Source organism: Pollicipes pollicipes, unplaced genomic scaffold, assembly GCF_011947565.3.
Source record: "Pollicipes pollicipes isolate AB1234 unplaced genomic scaffold, Ppol_2.1 Scaffold_5724;HRSCAF=6776_pilon_pilon_pilon, whole genome shotgun sequence".
In the NCBI taxonomy this organism is placed as follows: Eukaryota; Metazoa; Arthropoda; class Thecostraca; order Pollicipedomorpha; family Pollicipedidae; genus Pollicipes; species Pollicipes pollicipes.
This window is the reverse complement of record NW_023596746.1, coordinates 13,208,217-13,231,695: the sequence shown is the minus strand read 5'-3', so window position 1 is coordinate 13,231,695 and position 23,479 is coordinate 13,208,217. Positions and strand designations below refer to the sequence as shown.

General features: G+C 50.9%; 1 protein-coding gene across 1 annotated transcript; it reads right to left on the bottom strand.

Moving 5' to 3' along the window:
• Positions 1–9: 9 nt before the first annotated feature.
• LOC119102694 (podocan-like protein 1) lies at positions 10–23,203 on the bottom strand. The gene is made up of 9 exons (XM_037226152.1): positions 23,012–23,203; positions 11,938–12,104; positions 11,704–11,874; positions 10,977–11,226; positions 8,437–8,607; positions 7,881–8,018; positions 6,932–7,117; positions 1,701–1,887; positions 10–1,263 (listed from the first exon to the last, which is right to left on the bottom strand). The coding sequence occupies exons 1-9, from the start codon at positions 23,201–23,203 to the stop codon at positions 1,157–1,159; spliced, it is 1,569 nt and encodes a 522-aa protein (XP_037082047.1). The 3' UTR covers positions 10–1,156.
• Between the last annotated feature and the right edge of the window lie 276 nt (positions 23,204–23,479).

Sequence of the window (23,479 nt, the reverse complement as noted above, 5' to 3'; positions counted from 1 at the left end):
CTGGCCGAGCGCGCGCGGCGGCTGCGCACGTCGGCGCGGCGGCGCCTGCGCCAGATTGAGCGCCTCGCCCAAGAGAAGAAGCGCGCGGAGAGCGAGGTGCGGGAGCTGGAGGTGGTGGCGCGAGCGTTGCCGGACGGCTGCTTCAGAAGGGTCAGGTACACCTGAGCGTGCGGACGGCGCGTGCGCGGGCGGTGCGTTGAAGCTCGTGGAGCCGAGCCCAGTCGGCGGTGCGCCGAAGCCGCCCGCACTTCGCTGGGATCTGCACTCTGCACGGTTCTGTGACGTGGTTCGGACAGCTCTTGGCGTCTGGCAGATTGTTTAAACATCGCGATATGTTTATTCATTCAGAGCTTGAGCTACGCTATGATGTTTTGACATGGGACATGTTCAGTGTTCAACGATCATGTGTAATCAGTGACCATATGCTTATTGAGCACTCTTGAGCTTAGTGGTTATAGCTACGCTAGTGCGTCACCGTCTACCCGAGCCGGAGTGCGCCACCGTCTACCCGAGCCGGAGTGCGCCACCGTCTACCCGAGCCGGAGGGCGCCACCGTCTACCCGTGTCGGCGTGCGCCACCGTCTACCCGAGCCGGAGTGCGCCACCGCCTACCCGAGCCGGAGTGCGCCATGGTCACGCAAATCGTCATCGCCGACATGAACCACTCACTTAACAATAACAATCACATCCTGTCCATGACCCGAATTCGGTCAACAAACGAACGACACGGATGCCACACCACAAAGCTCCGCACCACCCAGAAGACTGTGTCTCCTCCGTCGCGCAGCTGTAGGCCCATGCGAAAAGCAGCGCACTGGTTTGGCCGCCACAGTCCACTGGTCGTATCACCACCGCTGCGTCTCTGGTCCGCCATAAGTCCGGTGAGCCATGAGGTCACGTTACGGCCCGCCAGCGCCAGCCGGCCGTGCTATGGTGGCCAGGCCCCCGCACAGAATGGCACACTCGTTGATCACTACACCACATGTCGCGGCGGTGCTCTCACGTCCAAAGGCGGCCTGGTGTCCGAAGCACCATCACGTGCAGTCCACTAGGTCCGCTGGCGTCCCCCAGCGCCAGGCATCGGCGGGGTGGGAGGGACCCTGCTCGGGCCGAGGTCGATCGATGCTTGACGTCACGCTTCCGGTGTCGGGTGCCGTCACGGCTCTTGGACGCCGTCGCAGAGGGCGACATCTATGCTGAACTGTTCCGCCGCCGATGTGAGGGACCGCCGCACGGTCTCGTCCTCGCAGCGCATCGGATTTCCTGAGAGCAAACAACCGGCCAAATGTCAAGGTCTCGCAGCAGCAAGCACGAGGGGCTGGCAACTGAAGGCCCCGAGAGGCCCGGGTCCTGTGCAACGATCAGGGCAAGTGGACATATGTGCATGTATTTGTGTGGGAAGCTTTTAACCTATGTACATATGTCCATTGTCCTTTGTGTTCGCAGGGTCACTGCAATCAGTCGGCGAGGCTGTCGATGTCACGCTGGACCGATCATGCTGTTGTTGTTGTTGCTGTTGTTGTCGTTGCCTGTTGGCTACCCGAAGCTCAAAACGGCGGCCTCGCACCAGCTCTGATGACCGCCAATAGTCTAGCACCACAGCTGGTGACCACCCATGACTCAGCACCCCTTTTGGCGACCGCTGATGACCCAGCACCACATCCAACAGCGACCGATGGCCCAGCAGCGGACGCTCTGACCTCTGATGCGGAGCTTGCTGCGCTGCAGGCTGCAGTGCCAGGCGTGGTGCCGGTGCCAGCGCAGGCTGCTGATGGCATTGTCGCGCACGTCCAGCACGCAGAGGGACGGCAGCCGGTACAGCGCCACGTGCAGGGCGCTCAGGCTGTTGTTGTTCAGCATCAGCGTCTCCAGGTGCACCAGCTGCGGCTGTTGACGCCAGAGGGACTCTCAGTGGTGCGGCTGACAGACGGGGAACACGGGCTGACAGACGGGGGAACACGGCCTGACAGAGAGTGGGGGGAGGGGTAGGGGCAGAAGCACGGGTTGACAGATGGGAGCATGGCTGACAAATGGAAGCACGGGCTGACAGACGGAGCACGGGCTAAAAGGGAACGGCTATTGGGTCGGATTTGAGGCGGTGGGAGACGCTCTGTTCGCTTGGGCAGCTTCTTGGTTGCGATAAAGAAGGAACCCTAATAACTGTACGGCGTGAGATTGTTACCCAAGGCTCCAGAAAGCTAGGTAGCTTGAATATAGCCAGAGGGTCACGTGGATCACGCTTGTCAAAATATGAAACGATAACAGGGATACCAAAACAATTGTCTGCTTCATACTTTTCATTTCCAAAAATATTTTCTTTGTTATCCCATTATTCAGATAGATCCTGCGTTATTGCCCATTCCTTTTGCGTAATAAAAGCATTATTTGCCATCTGGAACGATAGCAACTGTCATCGTGTTTACGACCCTCCTTTTTTCTTCAGATCCATATACGATCAGCAAAAATCAATAGCATTCTTGTGTGGAATTCTGAATTTCTGATAAAGAATACTACAACTACGTAAAGGGAAGTCTTCACAATGAAAACAGCACAAGATGGCGGTGCCGTTGTGTTGGTGGGCCGATGTAATCTGATTATGTGCGCACGGAAAAACTGCGCAGAAAGAGAGAAAAAAACTTAATTGAAGTAACTTTATGACACACGCTAACATTTAACCCAACTCTTCAACAAATAATTTTCGATGAGAAAAGTTAGTTGCATTTGTTGTTTTTTCTTGAGTAACATGCATGCCTGCAGGGAACTCTTGCCAGCAACGGCGCGGAGAAACGCCATATTAGTGTGAGAGGTGGTAGAGAAGCAGCCAGTCAGCGAGAAGTGAGGATAGGTGGATCGTGGATTTTGACATCGCAGCAGACGTTCCGGCCGCTGCGTCTCGGACGCGAGATAAGCTCAAAACTACTAAGTGCAGCGCAAGAGAGGACTGTCCGCTGTGTGCGCCAGCGATCGGAGGGTCTCAACTCAATGGTGAAAACTTCGTGGCGGGGTGGACTGTACCTAGAGTGTAACTTCATTCATAAATTAACACATAGCTGATAAAATACCAAGATCAAATGGCATCTACCTAAAAGCAAGGGAAAACAGCTTTACGGAAAATAATATTTCAATCCGTAAAAGGCACGTACAAATAAAAAAACAGCTATCGTCATTCACTTTCTCAACAGAAGTATAGGAACAGTCTTATGGGAAACAGCCCCGACAAACTTGACAACCTAAAGAGCACCAATCTAATGTATCAATTCAAATTTAATTCTGAAGGCTGCAAACCTTGTGCCAGACACTACACTAGCGTGACGACCTTGACGCTCTCACGACGCCTGACAGCGCTCTTACGACGGGGCACGTCTGGGGCACATGTGACACGAACATGACAGGACGTTGCCACTACAACGACTGACGGACCATACTGGCGTCTCCCAAGCATGCGATGACAAAATACGCTGACAAATGTGGGACGGTATGCTTACCAATGCGTTCTCCCCAGCCATTAAACAAGAGGTCACATTCTTGCACAACTGTGAAGTTACTATGTGTTGAGCGGTAGCTACCGTCGATACGATTGTTGTTTCGTATCTTTGCAATGCTTTTTACCAATAATATCTTCCCTCACATTAAAGTAGCCAGACTTCAGAGCGATAAAAATAGTCACCTTCTCTGCACTGAAGGATGCAACAAGGGTATAGATGCAATACTTGTGTCCTTAAAAGACAGAACTTATCACCTGTGCAAGCTGTTTCCACGACGCGGAGATAGGTCTCGGAACGTTCGAACAAAGGATATCAAGGAATGTCTGAGCGATTCTGTCCGAAACGCCTTTTACCTGAACGAGGCGGCAAAGACAGAAGCCCCACATCTCGAACGATGCTTTAAAAACCTTAATGTTGTGGAATCAGCGGTCGTTTTCAATAAAAACACACACACACACACACACACACACACACACACACACACACACACACACACACACACACACACACACACACACACACACACACACACACACACACACACACACACACACATATATATATATATATATATATATATATATATATATATATATATATATATATATATTGATAAGCACACACACGCATATCTTTGTATGTGATTGTTTTGTCCGTGTGGCTGTGTGACTCACTGCAAGTCAGTATATTCGTACATTCGCCGCATGAGAAGCTGGGCGGATGCCGTTGATTTCCATGACGATAAACAACTAAACAAATGAGGGGAAACGCTGCAACAGTGGGGTGCACATATAGTGGCTCTCGGGTTATGTACCACTCCCCCGTATTTTGGGCATGCATTTCTATTTGCGTGAGTAACTGTCAATGTGTAAGGGCCAAGTGGCTGATTTCCCAATTGGTGGCCCGAAAAAGGAGAAAGTGGTTGTAAGACCGAAAGGCAAATTGTGAAACTGCTTCTTCACTGTTTTTTCCTCAAATAGGCGCTTTATGTGACCTATTACGACACAGGCTTGTTTTTACTCGCTTGTGGTGTAAAAAGGGTACCAATTTGTATTCTCTGGTAAGGCTCCCAGCTCCTCAATATTACTTTTGGCCGCCACTGTCGTTAAACGCGCGCCAGTTTTTTTTTGAGTGTGCGGGAATTGGGATACACTGCTCCCATTTCCCTTGGGCGCTTTTTTGCAATTATGGTGATCAAATGAGTATCATGATATGATCATGATAGCACCGACATTAACACGGAACCGTTCATCAGCTTAAAGTGTGGCAAGTCCGTTAAGAAGCACACATTTAGGGAGGGCTAGGCAGTCCGTCCCTCGGCTTGCCCACTGTTCCTGTCCCCACAACAAGCAGTTACACAAATCGAAGCTCCTCTGTGGCAATGCCGTTGGGTTCTGACCTAAACCTCATTCTCGTGTTGTTCTGCCGTTTTATAAACATATTTCGGCTGCGACGACCTTACAATATTGATCGAATGACCCAATGGTGTGCATGCACACGCACATAGTAATGGTGTGCATTAACAAATACGTGTAGAGCACCATTCATTCGTGGAAAAAGATAATCCAACGTACACGAGACTTCCGTATTCTGTTAGGATATGCATAGATACACCGAACTTAGCGAGTGACTTAACCCAGGACGTTTCCTGTATTTAGTTCCGTCAGGTTGCTTTGTGAGGATTTGGTGAATGAACACATATGGTCCTGGAAAGAGCGGGCTATGCGTGAAGTAGCAATTCTGAGCGACAACATCTCCGTGGTGTCATCGCAATGGCGCAAAAGTTGGGGCATATTAACGGTATATATACAGTTAGGTAAGAAGCGATTTCGTATCAAGTTTTATGTCAAGATGTTTGCCATGCTCAGCATGTCATGGGTTTTGCCTATCGACAGTTACACGTCTCAAACTGATAAACATCCGCTCATCCGTGCAAGCTTTGGCAAGTCAAACGGTGCAAGCCTCCGAAACACTAGCTATTATTTGTTTATGAACAGAGACTTGTTATCAAAAGGAGACTGGCCAACATTCCGCGCGTTAGTATGCAAGACGTGACCGGGGATCACTCAGAGCGGGCCTGCGCCGGCCTTGCGTCATACATGGAGGGTCCCATGAACCGGGGCGTGCGCAGCTGGACCATGGGAAGCGAGTTATACGGTCTGGCCTGAGACCCAGAGCAGATGCTACAGCAAGACATTTTGCGAGGCGCCACAGGAAGGCAGCGCTCTAATTATCTCATGGGATGGCTGGATGGACGGTGCGGTATGGTAGGCATAACAGCAGCAGGTCTGCTGCGCTACGCCGCAAGAGCCATCCACACATAAACAAGAGGCCGGAAAAGCGGCAGTCCTTCAGCATGCACTGACGTAACGCACGGTAATGACAATGTGTGTATCTATCGTATTAAGCGGCAAGAATAACGCGAGTCATGGTGGCCAGGCAACTATTTCAAACCTACCCTTAAAAACGAAGTGAGGCGATGCCGATCAGTGATGTCCAATGCCACTAAACTCAAAGTTTTGTCCGAACCAATAACAATGTACATGTGGGTACTGTGTCCAAAAATTAGCCGATTTGGTTCTGAGTTCAAGAAAAGACCGATTTTTGGAAAGGGAAATATCACGCAAACATGCCGTTTTTCATACCCGTCTAATGTTTGCGTTTACTGTTAAACGTACTCAAAGTTGTTTTTTAAGCGTCAAACCAACCTACCACTCATTCTGCGCTGATCAAGATTGATTTTGGCCTTGTTTCTCATTTTGAAACCAGGTGAGACCAAGCCCATGAAGCACGTGTCAAAATCAATTGTCAGAGATTTCCTGGGCAGTGTTGCACGTAATCTCTTCATTGTTAAAACAGTGAGGATTTCGCACACGCAGATGTCACGACCAACGCGCACCTCGGCACGCAGCCTTTCTTCAGCTTCGGACTAATCTCGGCTGACGTTCGCCATAGACAATGTCCGACAAACACTGCTCGGAAGCCGACGTCGATGCTCGCATCATTCCTCCCGCAGCTTTTGTGGCAGCATCCGCATCTCTTCCATGCATGCCACAGCACTGCAAGGGACCGACAGCCTCACTCGCCTCACTTGCCGCGCTGCCCCGGGAAAGGTCCAAATGAGCGGCTCAATTCTGATTTAACGAGGAGTAGTTAATTTCCATTTTAAATCTAATTTCTACTTTCTAATTTTTTTCTAATTTTAATCTAATTTCTAAAAAATAATTTAGCGATCGAAATCAAGCAGCTCTGCCATCCCTGTGACCTTCCAGCTGGCAGAGAAGACACGCATCACGTGTTTCTGAACGTCTGAAGTGCCACCAGACCGCAAACGCTGGTGGCGTCAGCCATCCCCCTCCCACCCATCCGACCATCAGACATGAAGGAAGTGTGGGAGCTGCTGTGACACCACATTAGGTCCCCGATGTCGCCTCGTCTGCACCCACCTTGTCTTCATGCGGCAGCGCCTCTCGCGTATTGAGCGGTGTCATCGACCTGATGATGTTGTCCGAGAAGTCCGCCTTGGTCAGAGAGGGCAGCACCTCGAGGAGCAGGCCCACCTCCTCCAGGTGGTTACCGGACAGGATGAGCTCTCGTAGTGACGGCAGGCCAACGAAGTTGGTCGCCGACACCTGTTTGGTGCGGGGAGGTTAATGTTATTCCGTGATAGGCGTGACTCATGCCTTGTAGCCCTATCAACGACTTGAACTGTCAAGGTGTCTACAAGGTGACTAAACGTGACATGACTTTGCACACAGCTAAATTGAAAGTTTAGTTTGATGTGCGTTAGAAGGCCCTTGATCTACCGATTTTTCGGCATTATGGGCGAGTATCAATTCTGGCAATACTCGACCTTCAACTTCAGCATATTTCGAGGTACTGTTACCGGTTCAGGTATATCAAAGATTGATAAATGCCAGAAGGGAACTCGCAAGCCATGATAAATTTATTATCAACATAATTTTAATAACTTACCTAACCAGACCCTAACCAGGCCCAAGATCCAATGACATTATTTTGCGTACCTCACATGCGCGTCTTAATTGACATTTTAATAATACGTACATGATACGCGCGATATGCATGCATGCCGAGATACCATGAAACGTGGTGTGGTGGAGGCGGAGCAAGCGATCAAACCGGTTAGCTTTTTTGGCATTTAGCATATCATTTATGGAACTTGTGCTGAAATGCGGAAGAGCTCCAAGAAAAAGTTTGACAAAATAAGGTAGCAATTGGTTAGAGCCAATACCTACGTAGCAAGACCTTGTTACAAAATGTAGGACCTTGTGGGAGGCTGCGACTGATTTCGGTTAAGTGCAGGGTAAATACTGCCCTGAGGGCGGGCTGACTTACGTGTAAACGTCTCCGTCACGTAGATATGAAGTGGCTCACCTGGGTCAGCCGGTTGTCCGAGAGGTCGAGAATACGTAGCTTCGGCAGGTGCAGCTCGCCCAAGGACGTCAACCGGTTGGCTCTGACGTAAAGATGAGCCAGCACGGGAACGTCGCCAGCGGCCTCCGTCGCACCAAGCTGGCCCGGATATCGCGTGTCACTTCCTCACTTCCGCGACAAAGTCCGGTTCTCGGCAAATTCATGAACATACTAAACCCCTTTGCGACGACGTCTGAGGATATTGGAGACCTTCCAGGACCATTTTAACATCACGATGCTTCCAGACGCCAACATGGCATTAGCATAGGACCATTGGGGCATGCATACCACTGCCAAGGACCATACGAGCAAGATATTGCCAAACTTAACGTCTCGTCTACCCAAAAGGCGCGGCAATATGGGGACATGGTCCATGCTGACGGAGTTTCGTGTTGTTCACATTGACGGAGTTTTATGTTGTTTACGTTGGCAGAGTTTCATGTTGTTCACGTTGACGGAGTTTCATGTCGTCCACGTTGACAGAACTTCAGGCACCAGTATGGGATGGCGGACATACCTGACGATCTTCTGATGTCAGCTGACCGATCGAGATCAGCCCGTTATCGGAGAGGTCCAGCTTGTCCAGCGCGCGCAGGACGTCCAGGATGGGCCCCACCTCCGTCAGCCGGTTGCTGGCCAAGGTGACTTCCTTCAAGGCAGGCATGCCGGCAAAATCCTCCGGAGTCACCTGCAGCGAACGTAAAGCGTAGACCTCACCAAGCTGACGATCTGGGTGACTGCTGGGAAGTGTCTCGCTGGTACGGGAACCCAAATCCAAAGAAGGGTTCGTCGTCTGAAGGTGTAGCGACACTACCTGCCTGAACTACTGCCCTGTTTCCATGCATCAGTTAGCACAATTGCTAGGTGTTTGAGCTACTGCCTTATCTTGTGTCGCACCGGGTAACGCAGCTCCCTGAAGAAAAAAAAAACATAACGCATGTTCCAGGAAAACATAACGACCAACACGATACAAATGTTCCGGGAAAGCCGAAGAAGAAGAGGTAGTGGCCCTGGGAGTCTTGTAGCTTTGAGGGGTCTGGTATTCAACAATCACGTCGAAAACGCTGAATTTTCTCAGGGGTATTGGGTTCGCATAACCGTGTTGATGAATGATCGCTCAGCTGGTCAAGCGGGCCGTGCCAGAAGTGAAGTTTGAAAAGTTGACCGCCAGACGTCCTTACCAACGACACGTGACACTGCTGACCTACTGCCACTGGGTATTTACGACGCCGTCAGCTGTTGAGGCTGTATGGCGTCGCCTGTCTCTCGCCCTGACAAGGAGGATGGGCACTGCGGGACACTGTTGACCTAGTTGATTACCATACGATGAGCGCAATGATGATACTAATGCACGATACGTTGAACGCCATGATGATGATTATGATGAACGTAATGCATAATACGCCTGATGGCGTTTGGGAGTGATATACACAAGACCAATGCGACGTAGCACATCTTATATGATTCAAAGCAATCAAGGAGCTGGACGCTTCATTCGTGACAACATCCGGACGGCACCAGGTGAAACGAAACGAGTTTTAGGAAATGACGAACACGTGCGGGGTTTTTGGCGCAGCCACGCCTAGGCCTTAGGCCAAGGCCGTCAGTGTTTCTTGCTTTGGCAAATTTAGAACTGATGAATGGCCGATGCTAATGCAGAATCGTGTGATTCAGACGGCCTTCGAGTGCCTCTACATGCAACAGCTTATGACCCTCATACAACCCGAGGGGCAACACATGCGACATCATTTTCGTCTTACGTAGCAGCGGGATGTTTAAATTAGTCGATAAGTTCAGACGTCACGATCAGAGGCCAGAACGGGGCTGCCATCCTAACCTGTCAAGGCATGCATAGTGTTTTCGTCTGGATAAATGAACTGCGAGACGCGTCGACACCCTTCCAAAACATTGCGGTAGAATATAAACACTATTCAAATAGGCAACGTAGAGATCGGACCAAAGTTAAGACGCACTGGCACATGTTGCGACATTGCTGTTTACCGTTCACACAGCTGCGGTGTTACAACGCCAGCCAGCAAGACACCAGAGTGTCACGGAGCACCGCCGCCGTGACAAAGGTTCGCCCTCGCTGTCCGACGAGACAGATCTCCCCGGCGGGTCTCAGACCCGTGACACGCGCCATCGGAACATGTGGCCACGCCGTCGCTCATCCACTGACGCCAGAGCGGCCGCGCCCCGGCTCTGGAAGCTGCCGGCGGTGGGCTGGCGGCCGCATCCCCACGCGTCAAGGGCCATCACGCGGCTGCGGGCATGGGAAGCCGTTGGCGGCGAGCTGGCGGCCGCATCGCCGCCCCAACCCGGCCGACGGCAGCCACCTCCACGCGTCAACGACTATCATGCGGCTGCCGGCTCTGGGAGCGCTCAGCCGTAAACAGTGCGACCGAATGACAGCTGCGTGCTGTTGCACCGATCGCCGCTCGGCCGCGGGCGGCGCGCTGGCGCGGACGCCTGCAGCGCTGGACGGAGGCGTGACGACCGGCGCAGGTGCGGCGGGGCGGAGGCGGCGACGTCAGCGCATCGGCCTTCTCTGTGTGCAACAGAGAGCTTCCCCGCATGCATCATCGCTGTGGTGGGGCGCTGTGCGAGTGACGCGATCTGGCCGTCCGGTCTATTGGCGATGACGGCGGAAGGACTTCGGATTTATCCTGGGGAGCTGAGTGGAATGATGTCCCTCGTTGTCCAGCTGACTGCAGTACTGGTACCTGATTGGGGCGTTGTGTTGTCCGTAGAACTGCAGAGGAGCATGCCTAGCTTTACCTCAGCTGACAGGTCTCAAGGCGGTTGGGAACGTGCTTTGAACCTTTCGAATCCTAATCTGCACGACCTTGATCCTTGAGCGACAGCGGGTTCAGATCGCCTCGACAGCACTCCAGCCGACCCTCGCCAGCCTGAACGGCAGCGGGTTCAGATCGCTTCGACAGCACTCCAGCCGGCCCTCGCCAGCCTGAACGGCAGCGGGTTCATATCGCCTTGACAGCGCTCCGCCCGACCCTCGCCTAGCCTGGGGCCCACGCTGCAACAACATCGCCGTCTCACCGTCTCGATCTGGTTGTCGGAGACTTCGAGCAGTTTGAGCAGCGGCAGCCGCAGGCGTCCGAGCGAGGTCAGCCGGTTGGAGCGCAGGAAGAGACGCGAGAGCGATCTCGCGTCTTGCAGCCCGTCGAGAGACGTCAGTTGGTTCTCGTAGGCAGTCAGCGCTCTCAGACTGTTGCCCGCAGGCAGCTCGTCCCGCAGCGACGTCAGTCTGTTTTTGGAGATGAACAGCCACTTCATGCTGTTCATGTTCCTGTCAGCCAAGGTCGGCGTCAGAACAAGACTTTTGGGGTGTGGGGGGCGGGGGGGGGGGGTCGTAGTGCGCGTGTTTTTGTGTGGGGGAGGGGGAGCGGGTAAAGTCCGACGGGAGGTTGGCCGGGGAGCGCCCGTGGGACTCAAACATGCGAAGGCTTACTGCATAACGTCTGAAACATCTTAAAACTATCCTGACAGCTGTTGTCGGCTTGGGATTTAGGGGTTACGAAATCCCAATGTCTGACTCCTCGCCACACCCTGGAAACGGTGCGTTCAGCGGCATCAGCCCTACTTTCTAGCAAACGTCGCCTGTGCTTCAAATGCAACATGCAACACCAAACCCAACAGCCAATTCATGACGTCCATTCCCACGCACCACATTCCAGCGCCACCGTCGTTTGAGGGCACGACAGCAGTGTTCCAGCAAGAGCACGCATCGCCCTCTCATCGTCCTGGCCTCTCGGGCGCGGCCCACCTGAGCGTGCCGTTCAGCGACTCGAGCCGGTTGTTGTAGAGGCTGAGGTGCTTGATGCCAGGCGGCAGCGCGCCCTGCTCGACGGCCTCCAGTCCGTTGCCGGCCAGCGAGAGGTAGCGCAGCTGCGCCAGCGGCGCCAGCTGGCCGCGGTTCAGCCGGCCGATCTCGTTGCTGTTGACGCCGAGCGTGCGCAGCCGCGGCAGCCGGCGCAGCGCCGCCGCTGGCACGGCCGACAGCCGGTTGTGGTCGAGGCGCACGATCTGCGTGCCGCGCAGCCCGGCGAACGCGGTGTCGGGCAGCACCCCGAAGCTGTTGTGGTCGAGGATGAGCTCGCGCACGCTCGGCTGCACGTCGGCGAAGAGCTGTGACGGGAACTCGGCGCCCCATTCGGTCAGGCTGATCTGGAGCCGGTAGATGCTGGCGGCGTCGGCGCAGCGGAGTGGTGTTACAGGGGGTGAGGTGCGGCATGGTGACGGAGGAGCCGGCGCGAGAGGCGGGCTGCCGCCCCGCACTCAGCGAACCCCGCCCGGCACCCATCAGCCTATCTCCAGTCGCCAGGGGGCGCCCAGCGTCGATGGCGCAGCCCTGCCATGCATTTGACTCTCTCCGTACAGTGCCGTAGATTTAACGTTAACGACGGCGTACGTATTTGTTATGTTACACATACCCCCGATACCTGATATCCCGGGCAACGTTACCTGTTGCTAAAAGACAGCTGTCTCTGCTGTGAAGATGACATATGTCTTCAACCGTTTATGCAGAAGGTTTCCGCGCAAAAGACTGGATTGATTGGACGATACCCAGGCACTCTCCGCCGTATAACTGTGTTGGCCCAAAGCAGCCCGATTAATTACGTTCAGGAGAGGAAAGCTTTTTAAATAACTGCCAAATCGCAAGCTCTAGAAGAAAACCATTGCCAAAACCGTAGCCTTTGTATAGTCGTTGACATCTGGTAGCTGAAAACCGTCTCCCTGGAATGTGTATTTTCTTTTTTCGGCTGCTTCGCATAGTTCGCTGTGTTCAACATGCAGCCAGGAATAACAATAAAATATTACGCAACGGGCTCCACTGTCCACAGGACGCACCCCAGCCAGCCACAGCGGGGCTTTTCCCGCGATCCTGGCGATTCAGCCAAGGGTGTCGAGAGGTCCAGACGGGTGGAGGGGTCAACGGAGAAGGGGTTAATGCGGCCCCCGGAAGAAATGCTTCGCTCTTCGAGACAACAGTGAGTTTTGAGATCGTTAAAATAAACGGATGGACGGTGCTCGTTCCATCAAAGTCCGACGACACGGATGTGGGGAACGAGGTTGGCTGAAGTTCACTGGCACTCGTTGCACCATGGGCTCACTATTTTGACTTAGCAGCAGACGTTGCTAAGTATCTCAGGTACCAAGGGATGTGAAACATAAGCAATAGATAAGCAAGGATATGGCAGCAAAGCCCTACAGGTGTAATCCTATGTTTTCACGAAGACCACGTTTACGACAAATACTCGCGACAAATGTTTGGATGAAACACGCATTTGAGCTGAACGATCGGCATGACTTTAAATGGCCTGCGTCCCTCGTACGTCCTGGTCGCTTTTAACGGACCATGCGAAACACAGTCACGTGACTAGAGCCAGTCTGCTTTTGTAGTTGAGTCCTTGGTTCGGCGGCAGCAGCGGCTCATCTGGTGTTTACGTTACGTACCCCAGTTTCATCATCTCCCTCGCTTCAGCACTCCACCTGGTCGTGCTTCACATGTCATCCAGCTCCCGTCAGCACTTAACCTGGTCGTGCTTCACATGTCATCCAGCTCCCCTGTGTCAGCACTTCACCTGGTCGTGCTCCACATGTCATCCAGGTCCCCTGTGTCAGCACTTCACCTGGTCGTGCTCCACATGTCATCCAGCCCCCTGTGTCAGCACTTCACCTGGTCGTGCTCTACATGTCATTCAGCCCCCTGTGTCAGCACATCACCTGGTCGTGCTCCACATGTCATCCAGCCCCCTGTGTCAGCACTTCACCTGGTCGTGCTCCACATGTCATCCAGCTCCCCTGTGTCAGCACTTCACCTGGTCGTGCTCCACATGTCATCCAGCCCCCCTGTGTCAGCAATTCACCCGGACAGTGTGCTAAATCCTCTGAGCCACAGCTCAGAGGATGTGGGCTCGTTTGTCGTCCTTTTGCGTGGACCCGTGGGCAGGTCAAACGGCAGGTCACTTGAAAGCGTAAGTGTGATACCGTGCCCTTGCGTACGTGACGACGTGCCACGGCGAGTGTCGTGCTGATGTGGTCAGCGGGTGGCGCGTGGCACACGTTACAAATTACATTTTTAGCCCACTGGTTTTGCATGGACGGCACGGAAGAACGGCCGGCGCCGAAGCCGCCGAGCGGGCGATCGAAACCGTGGCCGTATCTCGGCAACCGCGGGTCGGGGCGAGGCGCAATCAACGCGCTTAGACAGAGAATTGAACGGCGCATCACGTGATGTCACGTGCTACGCTGCACATGCCACGTGCCACGTGCACAGCTGCGGCAAAGACAAATTTCCCTGTTTTTAACCGCTTTTCACGCTTTAAGCTACAACTCGGTAACAAGAGCCGGCGGAAGCGTGCATCTAAGTTCAAAGCGTCGACCAGTGTGCCTCCTGAAGCTCATGTGGCTAACACGAAACTGTGCGATGCACGGTTGCGGCGGTAATCGTCGTGCAAACCCGGAATGCCGGCATTCGGGAGAATGATGCCAAGTGCAGCACGCTTTCGTCGAAAATGTCGCCAGATTCCTGGCGAAATTTACATCACCTCGCGTGCCGGTTCACTGCCAGCATTTGCTACCCATTTTAAAAATTGTTCTGTACACTCTTCTGCTCGAATGTCAAGGTTAACTAAAGGATTTTACAGCAAAGTTACGATTTCTTTTTTTCGTGACGTCAAAATGGCACCGCTCGGCCGCCCTGTCGCCGCCGCCGCGTATTTCAAGTAAAACATGGGAAAGCGCACGTGCTGTGATCGCTGACAGCGAAATTGCATTCATCTGCCGTCCATTCATTCGGTGTGTGCTGAAAAGCTGAGCCACGGTAACAACAGCATTCATCATTGCTGCCCTTTGCAGATCATTCAACAAATCATGCAAAGTGAAAATCTGATGACAATACCTTACGATGCAGTACCATGCTTTTATTTGCGTAGATGGATATAAAAGAATCTGCATAGGAAGAGAGCAAAACAGCAATTGCAAAGGTCGTGGCCATAGGACTGATCGGGGTAAGCTGTTGAAAAAGTCCGCTGCCGCGGGCAATAAGCCCGAATAGTGTTGCTGTGGCTGGTATTTTAGAATATCCCTTTCGTACGGAAGTGCAAAAGGTCGCAGCAGCGTTCATGAATGGTAACTGCAATATAGCTGGTTGCAGCGGTCAAGAACCTTTATTGAAGCGCCTAGGATGCATAACAAGTCCCAAAACACGACAGGAATTTGGAGAGTAGCAGTTGGAAACTTAAAATCAGCTGACTCGGATTTGGGAAGCAGGCGGATGATGGTTCCAGTTCACACCAGGGGTGAAAAGCTAACGATTGACAAGATATTATCGGTGAAATGGAAGCTTTTGCGAGCTACTTGGCGACAAACGCGGGAAAATGGCAACAAATTACAATGGCAATTCCAGTAAGACGTCACTTAAAGCTCATGATTGGTCGATACTCGCCAACGCTTGCAACGTAAGCTTGTGTAGAGATCATATAAAGACATCGACGTTTCGCTGCATGAGCAAGTTGCACGACACCACGCTGCTCAACATTGAGTAGCTTTTACCTGGAAGGCTTTTAGGAGGTGATTGCAATATCCTACAAACTATGCTATATGAGGGCTCACACCATAGACCAGAGGTGACATTGTACTCTTCCAATGACCCTGAGATTACTGTTTTCCACAGATTTTTTTCAGCCAAGCCTCACTTCACAAAATAAGCTGTATAAAAAGGCAATATAACTAGGCCCCATGCTAGTCGTAAAAATCGTGGCTGGCCTCAGCACCTTGCGACGAACGTGAACAGTCTGCTACGCAGCACCCATCGCTATACATATGTATTTATTCTGTACCAAAAAGTATCCTGTAGGTGCCTCGTGTTTTCGTCATTGATTGGCATTGTGGAGCGCGTCGGCTACTTGGGCCATTTTGTCATGTTTTTGTCATGCTGACGACGTTTTATATTTGGCCAGTCTGCGAATGCTAGAATGTTTTTCGCCAGATATCACAGGTGGATGGGAGCGGCAATGTACGCAAGCTTTTAAAAACGTTGGTTGACCCAAATAAAAGCTTACCCACGCTCTCCTCGACAGTGGAAAGCTCTCAAAGTCGTGAATTTGGTGGCATTCGGCTGCAGTCGAAATACGATTTACCTTAACTGACATCGAAAGACGTGGGTGAATGCCAGCCGTGTCGAGCGCGCGCCTCCAGAGCACTTGTAACCCGACCCGCCGGAGCAGCCGGGTAGCCGATATGGCAGGAGCAATGCCAGACGTTACACTGACGCTGTAAGGCCTCAACAACTGCCACTTCATTGGCAAAACATGACGACAGCAATGTCGGTCACCAGAGACTTCACATCCGTCAAATTGTGACAACAAAAGATGCCCCACATGGACCCCTGACGGTCTAAGGCGCGCAACAGCTGAACCCGCTGCAGGCGGTCGATTGTTCAGTCACTCTTGTCGACGGAGGACTCCCCGTGATGCGTCCCATTTCAAGTCTAAAGGCGGCCTGGAGCTTTTGACAGTTAGCTCGGCTGTCCTGTGGACGTAGTTCTTGTGACCAGGGGCGACTGTTAAGTTCAGGGGCGATAGGTTGGGCGAGTGGGAGACCAGATGACGGCAGTCCTAAGCTGATGTATATGCCAGGGAAAAGGTCATCCACTAATCCGGAAAACAGAATCGGGCGACACTGCACACATGACGTGTGCGGTATTCCGCCATCCTGCTAGGGTCACTCTGAATTCCGACCGGCGCCGTGAAAACGCCCCAGGGCAGGTCAGAAGGAAATCAGAACGGTAGCGGTGTGGTGCTCTGAGGTAGTGTTAACAGGACCTCGTTTTCGTCCTCAGAAGAATCTTCTGTAACGGTCACGATTTGAAGAATGTGAGATCAGTGATGCCTGCCATTGTTTTTATCCTGATTTGCCATTGCATGGTCGCAAGAATGCAAATGCGGTCTTGATCGTGCAAAAATACACATGCCATTGTTGAGTAAAACAGGAGCAAACTCCACCTGGGGAGAGTTCACGATGCAGATTGAATAAGCGGTTGTTTCACACAGCCCCTTTGTTCCACCTTTCACTGGTTTCTTTACCACCCTGCTGTTGTATTGTTAAATCAAGAACTTACGGCACAATCGAGAGGCCTCACTCATCGTTTCTGGCACATGCTCTAACAGGAAGAAAGGATTTGTTAGGACGACCACGTTCACGCGACTGGGGATTAAGCGATCAATACACCGTCCTCCACATTTGTGATATAAGGGCTGCCTTTTTCATAATTGTAACGCGTGCCGACTGCAAAGCGTTATGATGGGCACGGCCATGAGTTTTTTAGATTTGGTATGAGTCTTTTGATAGTGAGCATTTCTGGCATGAACGCCAGCGCTATGCGTAGGCACGGACTCCACTATCCAATCAAAGAGCTCGGGTCGACGGCAAAACTGCGTCGAAAGCCGCGAAGTGTTCGCAATGTGCCCCAGCGCTTGGCACGGTCCACCCTGCCCTCTGACATCACCCGTCACGTACGGTTTTTACGAAGGAAGGTTTGTTGCAGTATTTTAGGCGGAAGCCAATGCGGAAGCTTAAAACACCAGCTTCCAAAAAGAGTGGACAAAAGCAATTAAACTGGGTTTTCTGCTGTAAAAAACAAGGCATCAAATAACTAAATTTTTGTCGGACATTCCTTGTCCGAGTCCTGCTCCCGTTCGCCATCGGTGGCCACTGCCCTCGACCAGCTGTCCCCTGCGAACTGATGGTGTGACTGTTCTGCTGCATGTTTATGAATCAGCACCACCACTTATTGGCGTATGAAGCAGATGGGATACTTGCTACAGAACCTGGGTCCGAATTATCTCCCTTACACCATAACACAGCAGAAAATACACTTTCGAGAAAGCTGCCTGGCTTATACATGAATTGATCGGCCAGGCATCCATACGCCCTCCTTCAACGTAGCCGACTTCATCCGCTCTTGTAATTAAGACACTTCTCCTAAAAAACTGAGTTTTGGTACGCAGCCTAATCAAGCTGTGTACCATGGGTGTAATTTCTCGAAAAGGTGGGGAGGCGAGTCGTGGAGGTCTCCAAAAGGTGACAGGTACGAAAACCTTCTCGAATTTCACCCACTTATGTTCTGATTATCCACATATATATGAACACACACACACACACACACATATATATATATATATAATATATATATATATATATATATATATATATATGTATATATATATATACATATGCATATATTTATGTGATATATGTATGTATGTATATATATATATATATGCATACATACATATATATGAAAACATATAAATATATACACGCATGCATGTTCGATTAAAAGTGACCGCTGGCTCAGCATTGACGAGCTTTGTAATGCATCGTTCTAGGTCCCAGGCTGTTGAGTTAGCATTATCGTTTAGATTAATGATGGCTTTTGCAAAATCACTCATATAACCGTCAATCTTTACATTCTTGCGTTTTGTGGCCTTATCTCATCGTCGGGGAAGACTGAATGGCACGAGAAAGAAGTTTTGAGTTTTTAAGGATGAAAATTGTGCACTTTTAGAGGAAAACATGTTTTGTTACATAGAACACAAATGAAGCATGGCCAACTGAAGTATGACGGAATCCTAGTTTTAATTCGATACATATAAAATCCACCCATTATCTGGACGCTACAAAGACAGGAACACATTGCCACAATCACATCAATAGTGCTTACCGCCCACCACCTATTCATTCAAGGGTTGTACCAGAATTTGTTTGTCTATCTGGGGCTGGAGCGAGCTCATAAATAAATATGTTTCCCAAATTTAAAAGCGTCTTCTGCCAAGGGTTGTATAAGAATTTGTTTGTTAAGGGCTGGAGAGAGTTCGTAAATAAACACGCGTTCCCGAATTTGAAGGCGTCTTCTATCATTGCACGTCTGTAGGGAATGTTATTGACACAACAACTGACAGACAACACTGTCATTTTACAGGCGTGCAATGATAAAAGATACCTTCAAATTTGGGTAAGTATATGAATTAAACGACTTTCTCTAGCCTAAGAAAGCAAATTGTTGCATAACCCTTGAATTATTAGGTGGTGGGCGGTGAGGAAAATTAATGTGATTGTGGTAATGAGTTCGTGTTTTTGTAGTGTTCCCATTATGAGTGTATTTTACATGTATCAAAGTAAAAATATAATTTTGTCTTACTTCAGTTGGTCACACTTCATTTGTGTTATGTGTGCGGAAAGACGTTTTCCAGCAGGAGTGCACAATTTTTATGCTTTAAAATTCAAAAGTTATTTTTTGTGTCATTCAGCCTTTTCCAACGATGGGATAGCATCTCGAAACGTAGGAATGCAAGGACTGACGAATATATGAGTCATTTTGTACAAATCATCGTTAATCTAAATAATAGCGCTGAGCCAAAAGCTCTGAAACTAGAACGATGCTGAAAGAACTCGTCAATGCTAGGTCAGCAGTCGTTTTTAATGGAACATGCATAAAAGCGAGGATTCCGCCAAGATATACCAATGCACACAGACACATACACACACACACACACACACGCACACACACACACACACACACACACACACACACACACACACACACACACACACACACACACACACACACACACACACACACAAACACACACACACACACACATACATATATATATATATATATATATATACCACATTTTTTATATCTACTTTTCATACATGTTTTAAAATGTAGCATGTATGTAAGTCCAAAGCGATCACGTAAGGAACACTGGCAGTTTGTATCGGCTCTTCATAATCACGTCACTTTTGTTAACCAAGATGAGGTGAAGTCGCACTTCTCTCCTGCATACTGAGATGTGAAACATGCGTATAAAGTGCCATTATGTGCTCATGTAATTTTTCATTACTTAGTCAAGTATTTCATTACTTAGAATGGACTGCTCCCGAATATAGGTGATTATCACAGCCCGTTTACACGCACGTTTTCGACACAAAAATTTCATCGGCAAAATGGATACATTTCAGCTAATATAATACATAACATAAGTACATCCTTACTGCACTGGCGAAAAAGCTAACCGATTTACAGGATATGATGGGTGTCAAAAGTGGCAGTTAAGTTTTGGGGAGTTAGGGAGTTCGAATTTTCCAGGTAGGGATTGTAAATGCTAGAATTCTGAATTTTGAGCATTATGGAAGCTATGAAATTGCATTTCAGACGCTGCAATTATAGACGGAGGTATAAATGTGATAGGAAAGGACACAGCGATTCTGAACTTACCAACAACCAGATAGAATACATGGTGGGGTTGCCCGGTGAATTAAGTAAATTACGTTGTGAATTAAAGCGACAGGTAATGCAGTTTCTGACATGAAAGAGAGCGTACAACTAACAACGAAGTGGTGGAGAGTAATCTCTGATGGATGGAATTACCCATGTAAGAGCTTTGCTCCAACACTGTTATTTGCCCCAGTATGTCATGATTGGTATGGTACGGGTTGTTACGTGCCATTTATGGACTGAAGCGCGACCGATGACCAAGCATATCCTCATCTTCTCCGTACACACAACGTCGTACACACAACGTCTTAGGCTTAATAAGCGTTACCTATGTGCCTACCTACCTACCTACCGAACCTATGTGCTCACCGGCCTTAAGGCCCGCTGCGTCAGACACTCATGCACTAAGACCTACTACGCCTAGCCACCGGGTTTTTTTGCCATGGCCGCAAATGATACTTTAGTGCAGGTGAACCTTTCGAAACGAGATCACTGATGATCTTTATGAATCTTCCGCCCTTCATTTATCTTTGTTTTGTGTCGTTTTATCGCATTTCTGGTTGATTGTGACGGTTTCTTCTGATGGAGTTTGCTGCAGATGGACAACTCAGGCTTTTCAAATTGAGTCGGTGACAGAACAGACACTTTTTCACCCCAGGGCTGACGCCTTTGACAGCGTGTCACGGTTGTTGTATGCCACTCGGTTCGGTACCACGCAACTCATCAGAGATTGGCCGCAAAGTTATGGGCTACGACGGCATCTACGCACGCTGTGCAAGCATTCGACTGAGTTTTAGATTAACGACCACGACCATTAACGCTACCCCCATTGACGCTACTTCCACTATATGCTGTTGCTTTTGAAAACCCTTGCCAAGGCTTCCATACTTCGCGTAATGTCCTGCTTCAGGACATGGGTATGAAGACGCGAAGCGTGTTCAGCGAACCACTATTTGTTCCATGACACTATTTTGTTCAAAGTTTTAGTGATTCACCTTGAGTGTGTTGTGGAATTTCGCGCTGCACACCGGCCTGCCCGTGAGATACGTACATCACTCACTGTTTTGTACGCTATGTGGGGTGGTTGATTCCTACCCTTATTTAAGAACGCGCATATCGCTTGTAGCGTAAATAAAAAAGCAGCATGACTTTTGAATTTGTGGAATTGGCCTGCCTACGGAATTCCGGGGTATGGAAAGGGCAAAAGGGCTGCTATCGGCTGCTACCCACGATTTGCCAAAGCCATACGCATCTACTCCGTGGTGCTACCGCGGAAAAAAATTGCACAACGGTTCGCAACGCGGTCATTTTATGCCACTGCGGCTTAGTTTCACATCGGCTTGGCTGCATGACGATGAGACAAGGCACCGGTTTACGCCATGGGAACGTTTTGTCCCGGGTTTGAATGACCGCTATATATCCGCCGTTTATGACAGCACTTTTGAAATCATTAGAACATATCTGCCTAGGCGGTGTAAATCAACTTGCCTCACGCGGACGGTCACGGCGGGGCGGGACGGGTGGCCAGCACATCACCGCTCTAATACCAGTCAAGGGCACGATGCGGGGGCGGGACGCGGTGGCCAGCACCACCGCTCTATACCAGTCAAGGGTACGGGCGGGGCGGGACGGGTGGCCAGCACCACCGCTCTATACCATCAAGGGGTACGAGCGGGGCGGGACGGGTGGCCAGCACCACCGCTCTATAATACCAGTCAAAGGGCACGAGCGGGCGGGACGGGTGGCCAGCATCACCGCTCTATACCAGTCAAAGGGCACGAGCGGGGCGGGACGGGTGGCCAGCACCACCGCTCTATACCAGTCAAAGGGTACGAGCGGGGCGGGACGGGTGGCCAGCACCACCGCTCTATACCAGTCAAAGGGCACGAGCGGGGCGGGACGGGTGGCCAGCACCACCGCTCTACAACCAGTCAAAGGGTAACGGCGGGGCGGGACGGGTGGCCAGCATCACCGCTCTATACCATCAAAGGGCACGAGCGGGGCGGGACGGGTGGCCAGCACCACGCTCTATACCAAGTCAAGGGGTACGAGCGGGGCGGGACGGGGTGGCCAGCACCACCGCTCTATACCAGTCAAAGTGACACGTGTCTCAGGCACGATGGCTGGAGGCTTCCGACGGCTTACCGGCTTAGGCGAATGGATATGTGGTTCTCAACCTTCTGGTGGAGTGGGTCTAATCAAAAGCAAATTGCGATTCAAGCTAGACGAGCTTGACAAACTGGACAAGCTAGACAAGCAACAGCACATAGAAAGGTTATTCTTGAAAAGGGTATATGATTTTTGGGCTGTAACACTGTCTCTTCACATCTGTGTCCAGTTAAATAGTAAAATGATAACTTGCATGTAAAGGCGGGTTTCCTACTCCACTTGTTCGTGGCTCAGCGAGTGATGAATTGCAATAATGATTTGGCTGATTGGGAAGCATACAAGTAACAGTCAGGCCACCTCAAAATAATCTTAACTCTCGTCCAGCGAAGCGGACGCAAGTGAAGCCCGCCTAAGGCTAAATATAACAATGATTTGGCTGATTGGGAAGCGTCATAGTAACGGTAGGCCCACCTCGAAATAATATCAATGGTCGTCCAGCGAAGCGGACTGGCCTTACTTGTGGGTGCATTCAAGTGAGGCCCCGCCTAAGGCTTGATATTAAAAAACCACCGAATTCAAATAATTAAACTGCTTCGCTCTGTTGTCAGCGGAGCGGGCGGGGCCTGGTCAGGACACTCGCCAGCTGCTGAGCTCCGGCTCAGCGGCAGCGGCTCACCTGGGGCGTGTCCCGCAGGTCCTCGCTCAGCAGACGAGCAATGTCGTCGGGGCTGTTCTGGCCGGCGCAGCACACCCGCACCCGCTCGTCCTGACGCACGCAGTGACAGTTGGTGGAGTAGACACCCTCGCAGAGCGTGCTGCCCGGCTGCAGCAGCCCCAGAGACGTGCAGAGCTGTAGCACCGCGGCCATGTCGAACAGCGCTCCTCTCGCGACCCGCGCTGCGCGCATACTGGGCCACAGGGCGGCCGCCGCTCGGGTAAATAGCGACCCGCCACGGCCTTCTGGCCGCAGACGTCCGGGTGGCTAACGTCTGAAGGGGGTGGGGGGGGGGAGAGGATCAATAAATTGGTGGTACCCGTCAGGATGTCCGGCGGGCTTTTATACTCGAGCACAAGTGCTTGAGTAGGACTATACCATTTCCAGTTCAGTCCCCGAAACGGAAATGGTAAGGATGAGACCAGTCCG

Excerpts from the sequence above, each read along its gene's own strand:
- LOC119102694 (XM_037226152.1), bottom strand. The coding sequence starts at position 23,203 with ATGGCCGCGGTGCTACAGCTCTGCACGTCTCTGGGGCTGCTGCAGCCG. Across the intron at positions 11,227-11,703 it reads TCGCTGAACGGCACGCTCAG|GAACATGAACAGCATGAAGT; the intron begins GTGGGCCGCGCC and ends CTTGGCTGACAG. Across the intron at positions 8,019-8,436 it reads TGACATCAGAAGATCGTCAG|CTTGGTGCGACGGAGGCCGC; the intron begins GTATGTCCGCCA and ends TATCCGGGCCAG.